This window comes from Erinaceus europaeus, chromosome 10 (assembly GCF_950295315.1).
Source record: "Erinaceus europaeus chromosome 10, mEriEur2.1, whole genome shotgun sequence".
In the NCBI taxonomy this organism is placed as follows: Eukaryota; Metazoa; Chordata; class Mammalia; order Eulipotyphla; family Erinaceidae; genus Erinaceus; species Erinaceus europaeus.
Genome location: NC_080171.1, coordinates 97,096,657 through 97,120,056, shown reverse-complemented (window position 1 = coordinate 97,120,056; position 23,400 = coordinate 97,096,657). Strand labels below are relative to the sequence as shown.

The following is a 23,400-nucleotide window of genomic DNA, read 5'->3' as shown; positions in this document are numbered from 1 at the left end:
GAAGAGATACCACAGCCCTACTCCACCACTGAATTTTCTCTTGGTGTCATGTATGGGTTTGCCATGTGGTACCAGGGGCTCAAACCCAGATCCCTGTGCATGGTAAATTCCCATGCTTTATACTTTGCCTTCTCTGTGTGTCCTGCCTCAGGCTGACGTCATGTGTATGCTAATAGTCCCAAACTCCTGTTGGGGTCACAACAGACACTGAACTAGGTAAACTACTGCTTGGTTCGCCCTGCTATGATTTTATAGGTACAGCAATTCAAGGCTATAAACTAATAATAAAATCTACAAACACAGTGTGTATTTGTGTGTGTGCCTGTGTGCAGCCATGTGGATACTATATAGGAATTTAGTTTCCGTAATAACAGACTTGGAGGCAGATTCTGGGAACAGAGTTCCATCCATACCTAGCCAGAAGCAGATTTAGTTGGAAAGGCAGACGTATTTCCACCTAACTTCCCCAGTTCAAAGACAGATGCTAGGAAACTAATCAAATTACCATACGAGGGAAGCTATCTCAGATTCTATTTTGTTGATCATGACTTTTCTCAAACTTTCTCTGACTCTGTTGAAGTTTCCTTCCATTGAATTTCTGTTTTCATGATCAGATCTTTGAAGTCCTCTCTAGGAAGTTTACAGGGCTCTGTTGAATTCAGGCAGCTCTTCAGATTGTTGTCTTGGTTCATTCATGCGAGTAATTTTCTCTATCTTCTCACTTTGCTGTTCTTGAAGACATGTGTCAGGGGTCTTGGATATACCTGGGCTGTGATCAGGGGTCTATTGTCACAAGTGCCAGGTAGAGTCTATAGTGCCAAGGTCACACCAACCTAGATAGTAACATAGAGAACAAGGTTGGGTACAAGTGCTAAACAGCTACTAGGTTGTCATGCTTAGGTGGAAGTTCAAGGCTGAAAGGCCTCTGGGTGAAAGGCCTCTGAGTCAAGGTGATGACAATGTGCATACTCCAGGAATGGCAAAGAATGGAGTCTGGCAGGCAAGCTTTACCAGAGCTGATAATTATTTATATTATTTTATTTTATTTTATTTATTTTCCCTTTTGTTGCCCTTGTCTTTTTTTTAACTGTTGTAGTTATTATTGTTGTTGTTATTGATGTTGTCGTTGTTGGATAGGACAGAGAGAAATGGAGAGAGGAGGGGAAGATAGAGAGAGGGAGAGAAAGATAGACACATGCAGACCTGCTTCACCAACTGTGAAGTGACTCCCATGCAGGTGAAGAGCTGGGGGCTGGAACCAGGATCCTTGCGCTTTGCACCATGTGTGCTTAACCCTCTGCGCTACCACCCACTCCCGATAATGATAATTATTTATCTTATGGGACTAAACTTTTGATAACTATACTCAGACTTTATGGACCTAGAGTACGCTTAACCCTTGATGATAATTGCTTGTTTTGCCTTTTTCTTTTTTTACTAAGTCTTTTTATATATATATATTTATTTATTTATTCCCTTTTATTGTCCTTGTTGTTTTATTGTTGTAGTTATTGTTGTTGTTGTCTTTGTTGGATAGGACAGAGAGAAATAGAGAGAGGAGGGGAAGACAGAGAGGGGGAGAGAAAGACACCTGCAAACCTGCTTCACCACCTGCAGGAGGGGAGCCGGGGGCTTGAGCCGGGATCCTTATGCCAGTCCTTGCGCTTTGCGCCACGTGCACTTAACCTGCTGCACAACCACCCAACTCCCGTTTGTTTCACCATAATAAACCTTGTATTGTTTAAACCAGTTCCCATCTCCCCACTGTGAATCCTTTTTAAAACCCCCTTTTAAATTAAATTACAACAAGTGTCCACATTATAGTGCACAAGAGCCTGAGTTCAAGACCCAGTCCCCACCTGCAGAGGGAAATCTTCAGGAATGGTGTCTTTATAGGTGTCTTTCCTTCTCTGTCCCATTTCCCTCTCAATTTCTCTCTGATCTATCAAAATTAAATAAAGTTTAAAGTTAAACTTTATGGGAGTCGGGCTGTAGCGCAGCGGGTTAAGCGCAGGTGGCACAAAGCACATGCACTGGCATAAGGATCCCGGTTCGAACCCCGGCTCCCCACCTGCAGGGGAGTCGCTTCACAGGCGGTGAAGCAGGTCTGCAGGTGTCTATCTTTCTCTCCTCCTCTCTGTCTTCCCCTCCTCTCTCCATTTCTCTCTGTCCTATCCAACAACGACGACAACAACAATAATAACTACAACAATAAAACAACAAGGGCAACAAAAGGGAATAAATAAATAAAATAAATATTTAAAAAAATTTTTTTAAATAAAGTTAAACTTTATTTAAAAAATAAAATCATAGTAGGATTGGGAGTTTGGGGTGACCTACTCCCTCTCCCCACATTTAAGATCTGTACCTTAAATAAATCTTTGAATTTGTTGCTTGTTGTCATACAGAGAGATTTATTTCTTGGGGGAGGCACCCATATGTGTCCTTGAAAAGAAAAGAAGAGAAAAGAAAAGAAAAGAAGAGAATAAAGAAAGATAGCATAATGGCTATGCAAGAAGACTTTCATGCCTGAGCTCCAAAGTCCCAGATTCACCCCACCTGCAGGGGAGTTGCTTCACAGGCAGTGAAGCAGGTCTGCAGGTGTCTATCTTTCTCTCCCCTCTCTGTCTTCCCCTCCTCTCTCCATTTCTCTCTGTCCTATCCAACAATGACGACATCAATAACAACAACTACTACAACAATAAAAAAAACAAGGGCAACAAAAGGGGAAATAAATAAATATATTTTTTAAAAAGTCCCAGATTCAATCCTCATCCCCACCACAAGCCAGAGCTAAACAGTGTTATGGTAATTAATAATAATATTACATGCCACAAAATTAAAAAAATAGAAAGCATATACCCCTTGTAATCCACTATTAGCCACAAAAAAATTAAAATAAAGTATATGCCCCTGAAAAAACATGCCAGAAACAAAAAAGTACCATATACAGAAAGAAATAAAAGACAAAGGAGAGAGAGAATGGTAAAAAGGAAAAAACTAGGACCTTATCTATGACATAACTTTATCTATTTGGCATACATATTGGAAGTAGTAGGAAACATTAGATAATGGGAAATCACGACCTCAGGGATAGTCCAATAGCTCACTTGTGGGCTGAGGAGGCAGAATAATGGTCATGCAAAAGACTCTCATACCTGAGGCTCCCAGATATAATCTCCAGCACTGCCAGAAATCAGGGCTGAGCAGTGTTCTGCTCTTGGTCTCTCTCTCCTCATTAAAATTAAATAAATAGGGAGTTGGGCGGTAGCGCCGCGAGTTAAGCGCAGGTGGCTCAAAGCGCAAGGGCCGGCATAAGGATCCCGATTGGAGCCCCTGGCTCCCCACCTGCAGGGGAGTCGCTTCACAGGCAGTGAAGTAGGTCTGCAGGGGTCTATCTTTCTCTCCCCCTCTCTATCTTCCCCTCCTCTCTCCATTTCTCTCTGTCCTATCCAACAACAACATTAATAACTACAACAATAAAACAACAAAAGGGAATAAATAAAATAAATATTAAAATTAAATAAATAGGGGGTTGGGCTGTAGTGCAGCAGATTAAGCGCACATAGTGTGAAGTGCTAGGACTGGCACAAGGATCCCCATTCCCCACTTGCAGGGGGATTACCTCACAAGTGGTGAAACAGGTCTGCAAATGTCTTTCTCTCTCCTTCTCTATCTTCTCCCCTCTCAATTTCTCTCTGTCCTATATAATAATAATAATAATAATTCTAAAAGGAAGCAATAAGGTGGAGGAGATAGCATGAATGTTATGCAAAAAAGACTCATACCTGAGGCTCCCAGTCCCCAGGTTCAGTCTTACATACCACCATAAGCCAGTGCTGAGCAGTGCTCTGACAAAATGAAGGAGAAAAAGGAGAGGGAGATAAGGAGGGAGATGAGGAGAGAGAGGGAGAGGGAGAGGGAGAGGGAGAGGGAGAGGGAGAAGATAGCTCACTTGGGTACTGTGCTACTTTGCCATGCACAACCCAGGCTCAAGCCTGGCCCCCACCACACTGAGGAAAGCCTTGCTACTATGGTCTTTTACATGCTCTCTGCCCTTCTATCTCTTCCGTCTTCATCTTCAAAAAAAAGTCACAACCTGTGGAAAGATTAATCTTAATATCTAGTCTAAGTCAATTAAATTATAAACCAGTTAATAAAACTGTTGTTTTCAACAGGCTATGTTGTTTTCGACAGGTTATGTTGTTTTCGCCAGGCTGGCTTCACGGGCGGGTAACAGACAACCCGGGACTCATGGCTTGGTTGTAGGCAGTATCTCTTTATTCATGCAGGACGCAGCACAATCTAAGACGAGCTAAGCTAAACTCAAGGTACAGTAAAACTCACAATGCTGTCTTTATATATACTTGCCAAGTAGGGTGGAAACAGGATGTGACATAGAGAGAGTGGAGAGAAAAGTGACTGATAAAAATCAGAGTGTGACAAGGAGGGGGCAGATTAGGCAAGAATCCTATCACTGAACCACAAATGCCCTGGAGGGAGGGTGGAACTTGTTATCAGTGGTTATGTAAATAGAATGAAGTGGTTATGTAAATAGAATAGTGTTAAGCAGGGGGGATTTAAACCAAATGAAACAGAAAAGGTCTCATGCATACCAACAATTCCCCCTTTCTTTTTAACTAATGGCCATTGTGGGGTGAACAGAAACCTATATCGTACAGGCGTTTTCAAAAGAACTGGCATATGACATGGAAAACAAAATAGGCGAGCAGCAATAACCAGTGTGATGCCAAGGGGAGCTTTTCTTGCCTCAAAGGGCAAGGCCTAGCAGGCGAAAGGGCATTTTTTGCCTCTGGGAGCACTTCATGCCTCTGGGGGCATCTCTTGCCTCAAAGGGCGTTTCCTGCCTCTGTGGGCATCTCTTGCCTCTTGGGGCGCTTTATGCCTCTGTGGGCATAACCTAACAAGGAGGGGGAGTTTTCTACCTCTGGGGCAGAGCCTGCAGGCGAGGGGACATGGTCTATAAAGTCTCAAGGCAATTGGCTGAAGTTAGTCTTTGAGAAACACAGCAGCGTGTACCAGTAAGTCTGATGGAGGTGTCAGTCCAAAGTAGCTGACCACAGAAGAAAATGCCAGAGGATGAAACGCTGCACGTCTGTCTCGATGGGGAATGTCGGCCACCAGAATTCTGCTTTTCTGTAGAGAGTGAGCTTTCAAGTCTGTGAATCTGTTTCTTCAGGTCGTGCCAGGTCACATCATTGGTTTCCAGGGGCGATGTCAGAGAACAGGGTCCAAATGGATTTTTAGAAATTTTCATTTGAGTAGATGCTTTTTCATGTGAAGACTTTGACAGCTGAAATTCACTTACTTGTCAAACAAAACTTGTAGCAGATTAGAAGTTTACTATAATTGATAACTCCATTATCATTGGAAGTCCTTTCTAGTATGATTTTAAGGTTGTTTAAACAGTTTAAACTCAATAAAATGTGGAAAGGTAAACAGAAGAACCACGGTTAAAAAGCCTCAGGCATGAGAATAATTAACATAATCATTGCACTATCTGCCCCACCCATAACTCATACGGTTTCCAGGATTAAACGTTTCAGATTCACGTCAAGACGTAAAAGAGAAATCAAAGGAGGAAAAAAAATCAATTTTTTGGATTGTTTCTGGATGTCTCTAGAAATCATGGCTGTGTCCAGCATTTTTTTAAAGTCAATGTCAAACAAAAATTCAGTCATTCAAATCATTCTCTTATGAAACGCAACTTGAACCAGATTATCAAGATCTCACCATGTAGGATTAAGAATCCCCGGAGGGCGACCTAGTTCAAAAAGCTCCTCGAAATTCCATTTAGGGTGCTTCGGACTGTTCCTGCTGGATTGCTTCAGGCACCCATTTTTCAAAGTGTCTTCCCATCGAAGAAAGAATCCAATCAGGAGAGTAGAACTAACCACGTGTCTCCATACTTGGGAACTGCCAGGGTACTGGAGAATGCTCTTCAAATTAGAGTAGTCCTTCTCCATGGGGAACATTCGAGAAGAAGTCCAGAAAGTCCCAGTGGAAATCCCCATGCATATCCCAAGGTCTATGATTACGGTCATAAAGAACCAAATTGTGGCCCGGAGCAAAATGTAGTCCTTTTCCTCAGAAAACATGGGAGAGGGAATCCAGAAAGTCCAAGGAGAAATCTCCGTGCATCTCCCAAGCTCTATGATCCCAGTCATAAGAAACCAAAGTTCCCGGTGAGGGAACCGAAGTGTGGCCCAGAGTAAAATGTTCCAGAGACAGAGAAACTGTCTCATAATGAAACAGTAGAGGCTTTGGCAAACCTCTTCGTAAGTAGAAAGGCAACCCATGGTGGATGGGTAGCCAAGTTTACTTATCTGGACGATGGGGGGGTAGGGTCCCACGTTGATGCCGGTCCATGTTTCAGGGCTTATTTCAGTCCCTGTTCAGGCGCCATATGTTGTTTTTGACGGGTTAGGTTGTTTTCGACAGGTTATGTTGTTTCCGCCAGGCTGGCTTCACGGGCGGGTAACAGACAACCCGGGACTCATGGCTTGGTTGTAGGCAGTATCTCTTTATTCATGCAGGACGCAGCACAATCTAAGACGAGCTAAGCTAAACTCAAGGTACAGTAAAACTCACAATGCTGTCTTTATATATACTTGCCAAGTAGGGTGGAAACAGGATGTGACATAGAGAGAGTGGAGAGAAAAGTGACTGATAAAAATCAGAGTGTGACAAGGAGGGGGCAGATTAGGCGAGAATCCTATCACTGAACCACAAATGCCCTGGAGGGAGGGTGGAACTTGTTATCAGTGGTTATGTAAATAGAATGAAGTGGTTATGTAAATAGAATAGTGTTAAGCAGGGGGGATTTAAACCAAATGAAACAGAAAGGGTCTCATGCATACCAACATAAAACAATATAGCAATAACATGAATAGAAACCAATATGACAGATTTAAAATATTACTGTAGTGGTCTGGGAGGTGGCACAATGGATGGATCACTGGACTCTCAAGCATGAAGTCCTTAGTTCCATCCCTGGCAGCCCATATACCAAAGTGACGTCTGGCTCTTCCTCTCTCTCCTCTTATCTTTCAAATAAATAAATAAATAAATAAAATCTTATAAAATTATTACTATAAAAGATCTCTGAGGGGAGTTGGGCAGTAGCGCAGCGGGTTAACCGCATAGCACAAAGCTCAAGGACCTGCGTAAGGATATCAGTTCGAGCCCACAGCTCCCCACCTACAGGGGAGTCGCTTCACAGACAGTGAAGCAGGTCTGCAGGTGTCTCTCTTTCTCTCCCCCTCTCTGTCTTCCCCTCCTCTCTCCATTTCTCTCTGTCCTATCTAACGATAATATCATCAACAACAACAATAATAATAACTACAACAACAATGAAAAACAACAAGGGCACCAAAAAAGGAAAATAAATTTTTAAAAAAAGAGCTCTGAGATTATCCCATCAAGTAGATGCAAAGATAAAAACCAAAGGATGCTAATCAAAGCTTTTAATTATTTTAAAGTTATTTTTAAATGTTACTTTGTTTTAGTGAGATAGTGATATAGAGAGAAAGATAAAAAGAGAGACCAGAGCACTGCTCAGCTCTGTTTATGGTGGTGCTGGGGAGTGAACCTGGGACCTCAAAGCCTCAGGCATGAAAAGTCTTTTGCATAAACATTGTACTATCTCTCCAGACCCATTTTTTAAAAAGATTTTTAAAAAACATTTATTTATAAAAAAATAAAATATATATTTATTTATGGGCAGGGGTAGATAGTATAATGGTTACGCAAAGAGACTCTCATGCCTGAGGCTCCAAAGTCCCAGGTTCAATCCCCTGTACTACCAAAAGCCAGAGCTGAGCAGTGCTCTGGTAAAAAAAAAAAAATGGAAAGAAAAGAAAAATATATTTATTTATTTATTTATTTATTCCCTTTTGTTGCCCTTGTTTTATTTTTGTAGTTATTATTGTTGTTGTTATTGATGTTGTCGTTGTTGGATAGGACAAAGAGAAGTGGAGAGAGGAAGGGAAGGCAGAGAGGGGAAGAGAAAGAGAGATACCTGTAGACCTGCTTCACTGCTTGTGAAGGGACGCCCCTGCAGGTGGGGAGCTGGGGGCTCGAACCGGGATCCTTAAGCCAGTCCTTGAGCTTTGTGCCACCGGCTCCTTAACCCGCTGAGCTACCACTCGACTTCTCCATCCCTATTTTTTAGATTTGTTTCCAGGAGGGTTGTCACTAGGGCTTCCATGCCTGCACAACTCCACCATTCCTGGTAACCATTTTTTCCTTTTATATGACAGAGACAGAGAGAGAGAGAGAGAGAGAGAGAGAGAGAGAGAAGGAGAGATCCAGGAGAGAGAAGGAGAGGTGGCACAGTGGATAAAGCATTAGACTCTCAAGTACGAGGTCCTGGATTCGGTACTCAGCGGCGCATGTACCAGAGTGATGTCTGGTTCTTTCTATCTTTCTAATAAATAAATAATATCTAGGAAAGAATTAGGAGCCAGGTGGTGGTGCACCTGTTTGAGTGCTCACATTACAGTGTGCAAGGACCCTGGTTTTAGCCCCTGGTCCCCACCTGCAGCTTTGCGAGTGGTGAAGCAGAGCTTCCACTGCTGAGGGGCTAGTATATAGCTCATATGTGTGAGGCCCTGGACTCAATGCCCCTTATATAGAAATACAGGGGGTCGGGTGGTGGTGCAGTGGGTTAAGCGCATGTGGCGCAAAGCGCAAGAACTGGCGTAGGGATCCCAGTTCGAGCCCCCGGCTCCCCACCTGCAGGGGAGTCACTTCACAGGCAGTGAAGCGGGTCTGCAGGTGTCTATCTTTCTCTCCCCCTCTCTGTCTTCCCCTCCTCTCTCCATTTCTCTCTGTCCTATCCAGCAACGAACAACATCAACAATGGCAATAATAGTGACCACAGTGAGGCTACAACAAGGGCAACAAGGGAGGGAGGAGATGGCCTCCAGGAGTGGTGGATTCGTGGTGCAGGCACCGAGCCTAGCAATAACCCTGGAAGAAAAAAAAAGAAAGAAATACTATGACCAGACTTCCCTGGACAGACAACTCCATCAGTGTGCCTTGGAGCTCCACTTCCCCAGAGCCCTTCCCCACTAGGGAAAGAGAGAGACAGGTGGGAGTATGGATCAACCTGTCAACGCCCATGTTCAGCGGAGAAGCAATTACAGAAGCCAGACCTTCAACCTTCTGCATCCCACAATGACATTGGGTCCACACTCCCCCTCTGTTAAAGAGTAGGAAAGCTATCAGGGGAGGGGTTGGTATATGGAGGTCTGGCGGTGGGAACTGTGCAAAGCTGTACCTCTTATCCTATGGCTTTGTCAATGTTTCCTATTTTTTAATATTTATTTTATTTATTTATTCCCTTTTGTTGCCCTTGTTGCAATGTTTCCTTTTTAATAAATAAAAAATTAAAAGAAAAAAAAAAGAAAGAAATACTACGGACAACACCAAGGGAAGTCCTTGTATGGTAGAGCAGTGCTTTGGTGATTCTCCTCTCTGTGTCTTTCACTCACCAGTATATAGAATCAAAATTTTGGGCCATTGTGGACTGGGAGGTGGAGCATTGGATGGGTTGTTGGACTCAAACATAAGAGGTTCTGAATTTGGTTCCTAGCATCATGTGTCCCAAAGTAGTGCTATGGTTTTTCCTCTCTCTATATATATATTTTTTTTCTTCCTCTCTCTCTGTCTTTTTCTCTCCCTCTATTTACTTATTGGATAGAGGTAGAGGTAAACTGAGAGGGAAGGGGAAGATAGAGAGGAAGAGAGAAAGAGAGACACCTGCAATACTACCTCACCACTATGAAGCTTCTCCCCTACAAGTGTGGACTAGGGGGCTTAAACTTGGGTCTTTGTGCATGATGACATGTGCACTCAGCCAGGTGCTCCACCACGTGGCCTAGCTCTCTCTTTAATAAATAAAATAGTTTTAAAATAGTGAGCCATGGGTTTAGCAAGATAGTTCACTTAGACACCATGCTTGCTTTGTCATGGGCAGATTTTAGCCAGATGCCCACTGCACTGAGGGAAGCTTTAGTGCTGTTGTGTCTTTTTCTCTGTATCTGTTTTTTCTCTCTGAAAAAGTTAACCAGCATGTAGTACTTACTGACCTACATGAGGCCCTTAGTTCATTCCCTAGAACAAAATGAAAAATAAGCTATAGCAGACAGAAGATAGATAGCATAATGGTTATGCCAACAGACTCTCGTGCTTGAGGCTCCAAAGTCCCAGGTTCAATTCCCCCGCACCACCATAAGCCAGAGCTGAATAGTGCTCTGGCAATAAAATAAAACATGTTGCAATGTGCAAGGACCCAGGTTCAAGCCCCTGGTCCCCACCTGCAGGGGGAAAGTTTTGCGAGTGGTGAAGCAGGGTTTTAGGTATCTTTCTTTCTTTTTTTGGATACCTTTCTTTTTTTTTTTTTTTTTTGCCTCCAGGGTTATTGCTGGGGCTCAGTGCCTGCACTACGAATCCAATGCTCCTGGAGGCTATTTTTTCCTTTTTTCTGTTGCCCTTATTGTTTATCGTTGTTGTAGTTATTGTTGTTATTGATGTTGTTGGATAGGACAGAAATCGAGAGAGGAGGGGAAGACAGAGAGGAGGAGAGAAAGATAGACACCTGCAGACCTGCTTCACCGCCTGTGAAGTAATGCCCCTGCAGGTGGGAGCCAGGGGCTCAAACCAGGATCCTTGTGCCAATCCTTGCGCTTTGCGCCAAGTGTGCTTAACTTGCTGAGCTATTGCCCAGTCCTTGCAGGTGTCTCTGTCTCTCTCCCTCTCTGTCTCTCCCTTCCTCTTGATTTCTGGCTGTCTCTATCCAATAAATAAATAAAGATAATTTTAAAAAGGAAGAAAGAAAAGAAAAATGGAAAATTCTAGGAAGACACACATGGAAGTTATCCTCACCAGGTGGCAAGAAAGTATTTCCCCACACAGTTTTTTTTTTTTGTCTTCTGGAAAGACAAGGTCAGGACTCAGTCACAGTATTACTCCATGCCCTGAGCTGTGGTACATATACACAATGGAATACTACTCAGCTGTTAAAAATGGTGACTTCACCGTTTTCAGCCGATCTTGGATGGACCTTGAAAAAATCATGTTGAGTGAAATAAGTCAGAAACAGAAGGATGAATATGGGATGATCTCACTCTCAGGCCGAAGTTGAAAAACAAGATCAGAAAAGAAAACACAGGTAGAACCTGAAATGGAATTGGCATATCTCACCAAAGTAAAAGACTCTGGGGTGGATGGGTGGGGAGAATACAGGTCCAAGAAGGATTCAGAGGACCTAGTGGGGGTTGTACTGTTATATGGGAAACTGGGGAATGTTATGCATGTACAAACTATTGTACTTACTGTTGAATGTAAAACATTAATTCCCCAATTAAAAAAAGGAAAAAGAATAAATAAAAAACAAGTATTTATTTAAAATTAATTAATTAATTAATTAAAATGTGAACCTGGAGACAGACTGACGTTCAGCTGCAACGCGTGGCTGGGATGGCAGTGGCATGGGTCTGGAAGCAGATGTCCTAGTTCTACTACCAGTACCTGCTGGTCACGGTGTTTTACATGCTGGGTCCCTGGGAGCGGACCGTATTCAATTCCATGCTGGTTTCCATCACGGGAACGGCATTATACACAGGATACATCTTCATGCCTCAGCACATCATGGCAATATTGCACTACTTTGAAATTGTACAGTCACTGAGATGTGATCCAAATCCACGGGTTTGTTAGGAAAGAATCACCTCCTGAAACTGAAATGAGATTTCATCGGATGTCATAAGAAACTCTACTAGATGTTAACATAACCAACTTTATCAGTATAATGACTAAAATTCATGAGTAGACCAGGAAAGCCAATCCTGACTCATGTCTTGTGTTCTTTATTTTTAACTTTAAAAGAAGCTCTTGTGTAAGTAATTTTTTTGTCTATTTTAACATTGTAGTTATTTGTACTTTGATATCACCATTTTCTTAACCTTTGTGACTGTTTCAATATTACCCTGTGGGAGCTTTTCTTAATGTAACTTTCAGTACATTTTAATTGCCTTCTACTATTTCCAAAACCCAAAGTCATTAGTTGAGCTTTACTGTTCTTGATATTGTATGGCATATACATCTGGTTGGATATATTTATGATCTTGACCAAAGTTTTGTAAGATACAGTACAAGATTGGGGGAGAGAGGCAGTTTTATTGAAAATTATTTACAAAAGATTTACCTGTAAGTTTGGGGAGTCAGGTGGTAGCGCAGTGGGTTAAGCACACATGGTACAAAGTGCAAGGACTGGTTAGGATCCTGGTTCCAGCCCCAGGCTACCTACCTGCAGGGGCATCACTTCACAGGCGGTGAAGCAGGTCTGCAGGCATCTCTCTGTCTCTCTTCCTCTCTTTCTCCCCCTTCTCTCTCAATTTCTCTCTGTCTCTATCCAATAACAAATTTTAAAAATATTTAAAAAAAGAAAAAAAGGTTACCTATAAGTTTGAACTCAGGAGTACAGTTTTAGCTACTTAGACTCTAACAGCTTGTACTTTTAAGACTACTCAAGTATTTAACAATGAAAAAAGAAAGATCTTGTTAAAGTTAAAGTTAAAATAAGGAACATTTAGCATTTAAATATTTAATTTTTTGTATTTTTTTTCAAGTATTTATTTATTCCCTTTTGTTGCCCTTGCTGTTTTATTGTTGTAGTTATTGTTGTTGCTGATGTCGTCGTTGTTGGATAGGACAGAGAGAAATGGAGAGAGGAGGGGAAGACAGAGAAGGGGAGAGAAAGATAGACACGGGCAGACCTGCTTCACCGCTTGTGATGCGACTCCCCTGCAGGTGGGGAGCCAGAGGCTCGAACCTGGATCCTTAAGCTGGTCCTTGTGCTTTGCGCCACCTGCGTTTAACCCGCTGCGCTACCGCCCGACCCCTTAATACTTTATTCTTTAAAAAAAATTTTTTTATTTAGTTTCCCTTTTGTTGCTCTTGTTTTTTTATTTTTATTGTTGTTAGTTATTATTGTTGTTATTGATGTCATTGTTGTTAGATAGGACAGAGAGAAATGGAGAGAGGAGGGGAAGACAGAGGGGGGAAGAGAAAGATAGACACTTGCAGACCTGCTTCACTGCCTGTGAAGCAACTTCCCTGCAGGTGGGGAGCCTGGGGCTCGAACCCGGGGCTCGAACCGAGATCCTTACGCCGGTCCTTGCGCTTTGTGCCACGTGCGCTTAAGCCACTGTGCTACCGCCGGACTCTCTAAATACTTAATTCTTACATGGACTCATTTTCAGAAAACTGATGAGTCTTGTGACAAGGTGGTTAAGTAGTGTTATTATGTAATGCTGATAGTTTTTAATAGAAAGTTTGAAAGTATGGCTAGTTTCCTCTGATGGTGGTTATTAACAGTATACATCCTTACATTTTCTTTCTTTCTTTCCTTTTTTTTTTTTTTTTTGCCTCCAGGGTTATTGCTGGGGCTCAGTGCCTGCACCATGAATCCTCTGCTCCTGGAGGCCATTTTCCCCCTTTTTGTTGCCTTTGTTGTTGTAGCCTTGTTGTGGTTATTATTGTTGTTGTTGATGTTGTTCACTGTTGAATAGGACAGAGAGAAATCGAGAGAAGAGGGGAAGACAGAGAGGGGGAGAGAAAGACAGACACCTGCAGACCTGCTTCACCACCTGTGAAGCGACTCCCCTGCAGGTGGGGAGCCGGGCGGGAACCAGGATCCTTACCCAGGTCCTTGAGCTTTGTGCCACATGGGCTTAACCCACTGTACTATCGCCAGACACCCACATTTAGTTTCTTTTTTTTTTAAATATTTTATTTTATTTATTTATTCCCTTTTGTTGCCCTTGTTGTTTTATTGTTGTAGTTATTATTGTTGTTGTCGTCGTTGTTGGATAGGACAGAGAGAAATGGAGAGAGGAGGGGAAGACAGAGAGGAGGAGAGAAAGATAGACACCTGCAGACCTGCTTCACCGCCTGTGAAGCGACTCCCCTGCAGGTGGGGAGCCGGGGTTCGAACCGGGATCCTTATGCCGGTCCTTGTGCTTTGCGCCACCTGCGCTTAACCCGCTGCTCTACAGGCCGACTCCCCCACATTTAGTTTCTTGATTATTTCAGGCACTGCATTAAGATATGATAAAATCGTGGTCCAGGAGGTGGCGCAGTGGATAAAGCATCAGATTCTCAACCATGAGGTCCTGCGTTCGATCCCCGGCAGCACATGTACCAGAGTGCTGTCTGGTTCTTTCTCTCCTCCTCTATATTTCTCATGAATAAATAAATAAATTCTTTAAAAAAAGATATGATAAAATGAATTGTCATTAAAAAATTATAGCAGAAAGAAATGTAAACTTAAAGTCCTTCCACTCTTGGTATTTTTTAAAGGATTTTTATTCCTTAAATGTAAAACGACTACCTAATTTTTTTATGTAAACTCATTAAAATCAAAGAGAAAAAGATAAAAAATATGTGAACCTGGATCACAAGAGACACCACAGAAATCCAACATATCATGCAAGACTTCTATGGACAACTATATGCCACCAAGCTAGAGGACCTGGAAGAAATGGACAAGTTTCTAGATACCTACAAACCTACAAAATTAAATAAAGAGGAACTAGAAAATGTGAACAGGCCAATCACAGCCAACGAAATTGAAAGTTATCAAAAACCTTCCCAAGAATAAAAGTCCTGGACCAGATGATTTTACAAATGAATTCTACAAAACTTTCAAGGAAGAGTTAAAACCTCTACTTTTAAAACTCTTCCTAGGGGCTGGGCAGTAGCACAGCGGGTTAAGCACACATGGTGTGAAGCGCAAAGACTGGCACAAAGACTGGTGTAAGGATCCCGGTTCGAACCCCTGGCTCCCCAATCTGCAGGGTGGGTCGCTTCACAAGTGGTGAAGCAGTTCTGTAGGTGTCTATCTTTCTCTCTCCCTCTCTGTCTTCCCCTCCTCTATTTCTCTCTGTCCTATCCAACAACGAGGACAGCAATAACAACAACAATAACAATAAACAACAAGGGAAACAAAAGGGAAAAATAGCCTCCAGGAGCAGTTGATTCATGATTAGTAGTGCAGGCACCAAGCCCCAGCAATAACCCTGGAGGCAAAAGAGAGAAAGAAAGAAAGAAAGAAAGAAAGAAAGGAAGAAAGAAAAAAGGAAAGAAAGAAAAGAAAAGAAGGAAGGAAGGAAGGAAGGAAGGAAGGAAGAAAGAATAAAGGGACACAAAGAAGTGGAAAGATATTCCAGGTTTATGGGTTGGAAGAATTAACATAATTAAAATGAATATACTACCCAGAGCCATTTACAAATTTAATGCTATCCCCATCAAGATCCAAACCCATCAAGATCCCAAGCACATTTTTTAGGAGAATAGAAAAAATGCTACAAATGTTTATCTGGAACCAGAAAAGACCTAGAATTGCCAAAACAATCTTGAGAAAAAAGAACAGAACCGGAGGCATCACACTCCCAGATCTCAGATTGTATTAGAGGGCCATTGTCATCAAAACTGCTTGGTACTGGAACATGAATAGACACACTGACCAGTGGAATAGAATTGAGAGCCTAGAAGTAAGCCCCCACACCTATGGACATCTAATGTTTGACAAAGGTGCCCAGACTATTAAATGGGGAAAGCAGAGTCTCTTCAACAAATGGTGTTGGGAAAAATGGGTTGAAACGTGCAAAAGGATGAAACTGAACCACTATATTTCACCAAACACAAAAGTAAATCCCAAGCTGATCAAGAATTTGGCTGTATGGTGGTTTCTATCTTGGTAATGGACTAACAAAACATAAAGAAGGGTCAGTATTACAGCAGTATTACAACTCCTGTTGAAAGATGGATGATGCAACACCTGTAGTAAGAACAGAGTCAACTCTGAGTCACCAGTGCAACTTCTGAGGCTCATTGAAAGAGAGAGGGAAATATCTGAGTACTGACTCCTACAATTTAGTGGAATGTGTGTTTCAGAGATATTTGAACACAATATTGCCCATACCCATAAATCTCAATACATCTAGTGAGAAAAATACTAGAATTAACCATTATCATGTCTACGTGCCACGTATTGTATATACTTATGCTATTGTCTCACAGATGTTTTGTGTCATGCTTTTTTCCTGTCCACAGTAAGTCCTCCAAAACCATTTGTTGAATGAAGTAATTGAAGAAATAATTAAAGCACATTCCATTGACTGGAATCAAGTTGATTTGGACCTCGATTCCAACTTCAGCATACATCACCTCTGTGACTTTAAGTTAGCTTTTATTTTTTGTCTCAGTTTTCAACTGGAAAATGGAAAATACTACTCAAGTATTGAACTCTCAGAAAGGACTTCACGACGCAGCAAACACATAGCAGTGGCTGGCATATACTAAACTTAAATGGTTGTCTACTATTATTTGTTTGCCTTTTCAGACGCTGGTACCTCAGATATGTGTGATTTCACCATTCCCTCCATAGGCAGGCAGCAGATGCAGGAATGGAGTGGCAAGCTAGAAAAATGGTGTGTTCCAGTGTGGGAACGGATATTAAACTTTTCAGGAAAGAGTTGCCACAGCGGAGTAAAGGGGTCCAGTCTAGGAGGCAGTTACTTTGATTAGACCCGCTCCAAAACTTACAATGAGACAGGGCAATGTGGTAAAGACCATGATAACTGTTATAGACTTCAGCTAGCTAGGCAGGAACGCAGGGGCGACATAACCAGCGAGCAGGAGGCTCGATTCGAGGCAGAACACAGCTCAGAACACGCCCCAGCTCAGCTGAAGGGCTACCAGGCCGTGAGCAATAAAAGAATCAGAGGCTGGGACACTCTGCACATAGTAATGGCTATAAACGGCAGAGAAATTTGTTCTGAGGTGATCCCAACATAAACGCTGAGACCTGTCTGGAATGAGATGGAAGTCGGGAGGTGAAAGAGCGACTTCGCACTTGGGTAAGGGGATTGGGGACGCAAGGAACGCAAGCGGCTGAAGCCTCAACTCCGGCCACCTCAGGGGGAAACCTGCAAACCAGACAGACCAGGCCCCCAAAGGCACAGCATGGAGGCGGGACCTCAGCAATTCCGGCGGAAATGGTAAGAAGTTGCAAGTGGGACAGGCAGTCATTTAACCAATGGAGTCAACGCACTGGGCGGATCTTGCTTCCTATTGGTGGCGGTTGGGAGCTATCAATAGCCAATGAATTCGCCCGAGGGGTGTAGCTATGACGTTGGTTGCGGAGGAGGCCGCTTCGAATCGGAGGTGGCCAGCTTGGTAGTGTAGACCAATGAGCGGCCTCCAACGAGCAGGGCCTTCACCAATCGGAGGGCTCCACGACGGGGCTGGGGGTAGGGTATATAAACGGAGCCGGCGACGGCGCGGCCAACGCTGGGCTAGACATCACAGATTTATCGAGGTGGGCATTTCGTGAGGGTGCGAGGTAAGCGCTGAGGCCTGCCTTTCCTGTTGCCTCATTCCCTCCGTCCGCCGCTTTTCCTGACCGCGAGCCGTGTCGCTTTCAGGTCGGTCACTTCGGTACACTCCGGTGTTGAGGCCCGTGGCTGAATTGCTTTCAACGTCTTACATAGCTGCTGACACCCGGTCCACGGCGCCGGCAAGATGAAGCTCTCCCTGGTGGCTGCGGTGCTGCTGCTGCTCGGCGCAGCGCGGGCCGAGGAGGAGGACAAGAAGGAGGACGTGGGCACTGTGGTCGGCATCGATCTGGGGACCACCTACTCCTGGTAAGTGGGTTATTTTGTGGAGGAGGGGGGCGAGGGAGGGAGGTTGGAGGGGAGAAGAGATAGTGGGGTGTGGCGGTGAGGAGCGCGGTGCTGATCTTTCTGTTGGGGTTTTCCACCAGCGTCGGGGTGTTCAAAAACGGCCGCGTGGAGATCATTGCCAACGACCAGGGCAACCGCATCACGCCGTCGTATGTGGCCTTCACCCCCGAGGGGGAGCGTCTGATCGGCGATGCGGCCAAGAACCAGCTCACCTCCAACCCCGAGAACACGGTCTTCGACGCCAAGCGGCTCATCGGCCGCACGTGGAACGACCCCTCCGTACAGCAGGACATCAAGTTCTTGCCTTTCAAGGTAGAGCCGATGGGGGCTTTTGGGAGCTTTTCTTCACCCGGATGGGGCGGGGTGGGGTGCGGGTGGGGTCTGTTGCGATGAGAGAGGATTTCAGATTAAAAAGTTAGTGAAACACCACACACACACACAGGAGGATAAAAACCTGAGATGTAGTGTTAGCATCAGTGTATAAGGAAATTTAAATCACCGTGTAACTTGTTCTGTCAACAATAGTTAGGAACTAAAAGGCTGATAGAAACAGAAGAGGCTAATTTTTTTAAAAATATTTTTAAATTATTAGATAGAGACACAATGAGAGGGGAAGGGGAGATAGAGAGGGAAAGAGACAGAGATACCTGCAGCCCTGCTTCTCCACTGGTGAAGCTTTCCCCTTGCAGGTAGGGACCAAGGGCTTGAACCCGGGTCCTTGCTCACTGTAATGTGAGCGCTTAACCAGGTGCGCCACCGCCAGGCCTTGGAAGAGGCTCATCTTCATAAGACCACCTGTATTCATTAGACAGCTCCAGGTCAAAGTACACCAAACTGTGGGGTGGGAGGAGCAGGTCACTTCACTTTTTAAAATGGCATTGCTTCCATGTTTGAAAATGATAATCATATTTTTAAAAACAGGTGGTTGAAAAGAAGACTAAACCATACATACAGGTTGATATTGGAGGTGGGCAAACAAAGACGTTTGCTCCTGAAGAAATTTCTGCCATGGTTCTCACTAAAATGAAGGAAACTGCTGAAGCATATTTGGGAAAGAAGGTAAATATTTCTGTAGCAATGTGAACTAATTTTATTGTTACTGTTCTGGGGTTGGATGTTATAAATGGCTTAATTTTTTTTATTTTCATTTGAGTCTGAATGGTACCCATGCTTACTGACTTTAATTGAGTGTTTTGCTGAAGGCCAGCAAAATATTTGGTATTTTCACGTGTTCATACATTATACTTGCAAGTTTGTAAGTGTAAAGTTATGTATTTCTAATAGCTAGCTATCTTGAAAGTAAAGTGGCTTGGAATCACAAATGGTCAGTGAAATATAATAGAGTTAAAACCTTGTGATAAAATACACTTACTGTCGTTTTTTTTAGGTTACTCATGCAGTAGTTACTGTACCAGCCTATTTCAATGATGCTCAGCGCCAGGCAACCAAAGATGCTGGAACTATTGCTGGATTGAACGTTATGAGGATCATCAATGAACCGTAAGTATTAAAGTTAAGGGTGTGGCATGCTTGCCCTATAAGTGGAATGTTAACTTGACTAAGATCTTGTGCTTCTTTTTCCCTGTTTTCCTAACAGTACAGCAGCTGCTATTGCTTATGGCCTTGATAAGAGGGAAGGGGAGAAAAACATCCTGGTATTTGACCTTGGTGGTGGAACCTTCGATGTGTCTCTTCTCACCATTGATAATGGTGTCTTTGAAGTGGTGGCCACTAATGGAGATACTCACCTGGGTGGAGAAGACTTTGATCAGCGTGTCATGGAACACTTCATCAAACTCTACAAAAAGAAGACAGGCAAAGATGTTCGAAAAGACAACAGAGCTGTGCAGAAACTCCGACGTGAGGTAGAAAAGGCTAAACGGGCCCTGTCTTCTCAGCATCAGGCAAGAATTGAGATTGAGTCCTTCTTTGAAGGAGAAGATTTCTCTGAGACCCTGACTCGGGCCAAATTTGAAGAGCTAAACATGGTAAGTTCTTTGCTTTTTGCTTTACTAGACTAGTTAAATGTATGACAGTATCTAGAACAGGGATAATCACAGTAATCGTGTCTTTTTCTAGGACCTGTTCCGTTCAACCATGAAGCCTGTCCAGAAAGTGCTGGAAGACTCTGATTTGAAAAAGTCTGATATTGATGAAATTGTTCTTGTTGGTGGCTCTACTCGAATCCCAAAGATTCAGCAACTGGTTAAAGAGTTCTTCAATGGCAAGGAGCCATCTCGAGGCATAAACCCAGATGAAGCTGTGGCTTATGGTGCTGCTGTCCAGGCTGGTGTACTCTCTGGTGATCAAGATACAGGTAGGTCAATACCATATTACACAAGCCTCAGTAGCTTAAAGGGAGGAGTTTAATAATTGTATGTTGCCTTAGAAAGCGATAGAATAAGAGCAACAAGTTCATGTGGTATGGGCAAAAATCTTAGACTTTAAAATGATTTTACATAGAACTTAATGACTAGATGGAGGGGATGCAGTATTTCTCATAGAGCAGCTGGCCTATTGATACTATTTGAATACTCTTTAATTGAAACTTAACCATGGTTAACTTTTGCAGGTGATCTGGTGCTGCTTGATGTGTGTCCTCTTACACTTGGTATTGAGACTGTGGGAGGTGTGATGACCAAACTGATTCCCAGGAACACTGTGGTGCCCACCAAGAAGTCTCAGATCTTTTCTACTGCTTCTGATAATCAGCCAACTGTTACAATCAAGGTCTATGAAGGTAATTAATTATATTTGTCAAAATTATTGGTCATTTTTGAAAAATATGAACTCATTAGGGAAAGAAATGTCTGCTGTTTTCAGATGGACACCTTAGCTTGAGTTTGGAGAGTCAGTACTTAAAATCCAGTGTACACCTAGATGGGAGTAATCATTTCTATTAAAAATAACTTGTGGAGGTCAAGCAGTGACTTACCTAGTTGAGTCCATGATAACCATGTGCAAGGACCCCAGCTTCAAGGACTTGGCCTCCACCTGCAGGGGATAAACTTCGCTAGCTGTGAAATAAGGCTGCAGGTGTGTTTCCTTCTCTTATCTTTCCCTTCCCTTTATCTCTGTTGGTAGGAAGTAAAAAGGGGGAGCAAATGGCTGCCAGGAGTGGTAGATTTGCAGTGCAGGCAGAGAGCCCCTGCAGTAACCTTGTTCTCCCCCCAAAAAAAAATTTTTTTGAAGTGTCTTAAAGATAAGAACAAAGGGTCAGACATTGGTGCACATAGTAGAGCACACAGCTTACAGTGCACAAGTACATTGGTTCAAGCCCTTCGTCCCCAGCTGTAGTGAGGAAGTTTCACAAGTGATGAAGCAATACTATAGCTATTTCTTCCTTCTGCATCTTTCCCTTCATTTCTTTGCCTTTATGAACAACTAATAATAATTTTAAAAAATGTATGTTTAAAGAACAAGTGGTATGGAAGGTGGTGCAGTGGATAAAGGGTTGAACTCAAGCATGAGGTCCTAAATTCTATCCCCGGCAGCACATGTACCAGTGATGTCTGGTCCTTTCTCTCTCTTCCTATGCCTCTCATAAATAAATAAATAAACATTAAAAAAAGAAGAAGAAGAAGATTCACAGTGCTACAACAGTAAATGATTTAGTAGTCTGTCTTACTGCTTTTTTTTTTTTTTTCTTCTTCTCTAGGGTTATCACTGGGGCACAACCTATACTACAAATCTCCACTGCTCTGGGTGGCCATATTTTCCCATTTTATTGGATAGAACAGAGAAATTGAGAGGGGAGGAGGGAGATAGAAAGGGAGAGAGACACCTACAAACCAGCTTCACCACTTGTGAAAGTGACCCCACTGCAGGTGGGGAGACCAGGGGCTCACATACTATGTGCACTTAACCCAGTGCGCCACCTCCAGGCCCCCTGTCTTAACTGCTCTTTATTATACTATGGTTCTCTCTAACCAGGCTGAAATGTAGGAGTTCAGCTAACAAGTTTTCTCTTATTTTTAATGTGTAACTTCTAGGTGAACGACCCCTGACAAAAGACAATCACCTCCTGGGAACTTTTGACCTGACTGGAATTCCTCCTGCTCCCCGTGGGGTCCCACAGATTGAAGTCACCTTTGAGATAGATGTGAATGGCATTCTCAGAGTGACAGCCGAAGACAAAGGTACAGGCAACAAAAACAAGATCACAATTACCAATGACCAGAATCGCCTAACACCTGAAGAAATTGAAAGAATGGTTAATGATGCCGAGAAGTTTGCTGAGGAGGACAAAAAGCTCAAGGAGCGTATTGATACAAGAAATGAATTGGAAAGCTATGCCTATTCTCTAAAGAATCAGATCGGTGATAAAGAAAAACTAGGAGGCAAACTTTCCTCTGAAGATAAGGAGACCATGGAAAAAGCTGTAGAGGAAAAGATTGAATGGTTAGAGAGCCACCAAGATGCTGACATTGAAGATTTCAAAGCTAAAAAGAAGGAACTAGAAGAAATTGTTCAGCCAATTATCAGCAAACTCTATGGAAGCGCAGGCCCTCCCCCAACTGGTGATGAAGAACCAGCAGACAAAGATGAGTTGTAGACACTGTTCTGCTAGTGCTGTAATATTGTAAATACTGGACTCAGGAACTTTCGTTAGGAGAAATTGAGAGAACTTAAGTCTCGAATGTAATTGGAATCTTCACCGTTGAGTGGAGTTGAAAATGCTATAGCCCAAGTGGCTGTTTACTGCTTTTCATTAGCAGTTGCTCACATGTCTTGAGAGAGGAGGGATTGGCTATCTCAAAGGGGAAAAAAATGTGTTCAAAAAAGCTGGGTTTAGGGCGTGTGTTCACCTTGAAAATGTTCTATTTAACAATTGGGTCATGTACATCTGGTGTAGGAACTTTTTTCTACCATAAATGACACCAATAAATGTTTGTTATTTACACTGGTCTAATTTTTGTATTCAGTTTCTAATTAGGTCCATTATGTAAGTTTAGATTTTTAGTGTTTTCACATTGTGGGAGACATTAGGGGTGTTGAGGCGAGGCTTTTTTTAAAGAACTTGCCCAAAGTTGGTCAAAATAGAGTGTACTCAAGAACATGGGGTGGGGGGAGTGGAGGCAGGGGTTTAAAAACCCACCAGGAGCAAATGTGATAGCACACCAGCATAAGAATTCCGGTTCCCCAGCTCCCCACCTGCAGGGGAGTCACTTCACAGGCAGTGAAGCAGGCCTGCAGGTGTCTTTCTTTCCCCCTCTCTATCTTCCCCTCGTTTCTCAATTTCTCTGTCTTATCTAACAATGACAGCATCAATAACAACAAAATGGAATAAATAAAAAGCCAAGCAAAAAAAAGAAAAAGATGTAGAGGAGTTGGGACCACCAAGGAGGTAGCACAGTATTTAACATAAGCATCCAGCTTTGATTTTTCCAGCACTGCTTATGCTATGCTTTTCCCATTGATAAATCTTTTTCAGAGGGTGGAAGGTTGAGGGAAGTGACTCAGCAGAAGAGAGAGAGAGGGAGGGTGTGTGTGTGTGCTGTGTCCTTTCCATTGAAGTGACTCGTGTGTGGTGTGTGTGTGTCCTTTCCATTGTATGACAATGGTGTTCTGGTGTCCTGAAAGGGGTGGGGGGTAGTTAATCTTATGTAGGTATGGACCATTTCAT

At 43.0% G+C, this 23,400-nt stretch overlaps 1 protein-coding gene and 1 pseudogene across 3 annotated transcripts; both read left to right on the top strand.

Annotated features, from left to right (window-relative positions):
• Positions 1–11,502: 11,502 nt before the first annotated feature.
• Positions 11,503–11,814, top strand: LOC132540915 (serine palmitoyltransferase small subunit A-like; annotated as a pseudogene).
• Positions 11,815–17,311: 5,497 nt separating this feature from the next.
• HSPA5 (heat shock protein family A (Hsp70) member 5) lies at positions 17,312–22,675 on the top strand. 3 transcript variants are annotated; one of them, XM_016185026.2, is made up of 9 exons: positions 17,312–17,434; positions 17,517–17,735; positions 17,855–18,086; positions 18,696–18,833; positions 19,162–19,274; positions 19,372–19,762; positions 19,854–20,091; positions 20,347–20,514; positions 21,767–22,675. In XM_016185026.2, the coding sequence occupies exons 2-9, from the start codon at positions 17,614–17,616 to the stop codon at positions 22,327–22,329; spliced, it is 1,965 nt and encodes a 654-aa protein (XP_016040512.1). In that variant the 5' UTR covers positions 17,312–17,434; positions 17,517–17,613; the 3' UTR covers positions 22,330–22,675. The 3 variants fall into 3 exon arrangements, with proteins under 3 accessions (XP_016040512.1, XP_007540052.1, XP_060056130.1); XM_007539990.3 differs by having other exon boundaries at positions 17,344–17,434; positions 17,583–17,735; XM_060200147.1 differs by having other exon boundaries at positions 17,390–17,410.
• The last annotated feature ends 725 nt before the right edge of the window (positions 22,676–23,400 follow it).

Excerpts from the sequence above, each read along its gene's own strand:
- HSPA5 (XM_016185026.2), top strand. The coding sequence starts at position 17,614 with ATGAAGCTCTCCCTGGTGGCTGCGGTGCTGCTGCTGCTCGGCGCAGCG. Across the intron at positions 17,736-17,854 it reads CTGGGGACCACCTACTCCTG|CGTCGGGGTGTTCAAAAACG; the intron begins GTAAGTGGGTTA and ends GTTTTCCACCAG. Across the intron at positions 18,087-18,695 it reads TCAAGTTCTTGCCTTTCAAG|GTGGTTGAAAAGAAGACTAA; the intron begins GTAGAGCCGATG and ends TTTTAAAAACAG.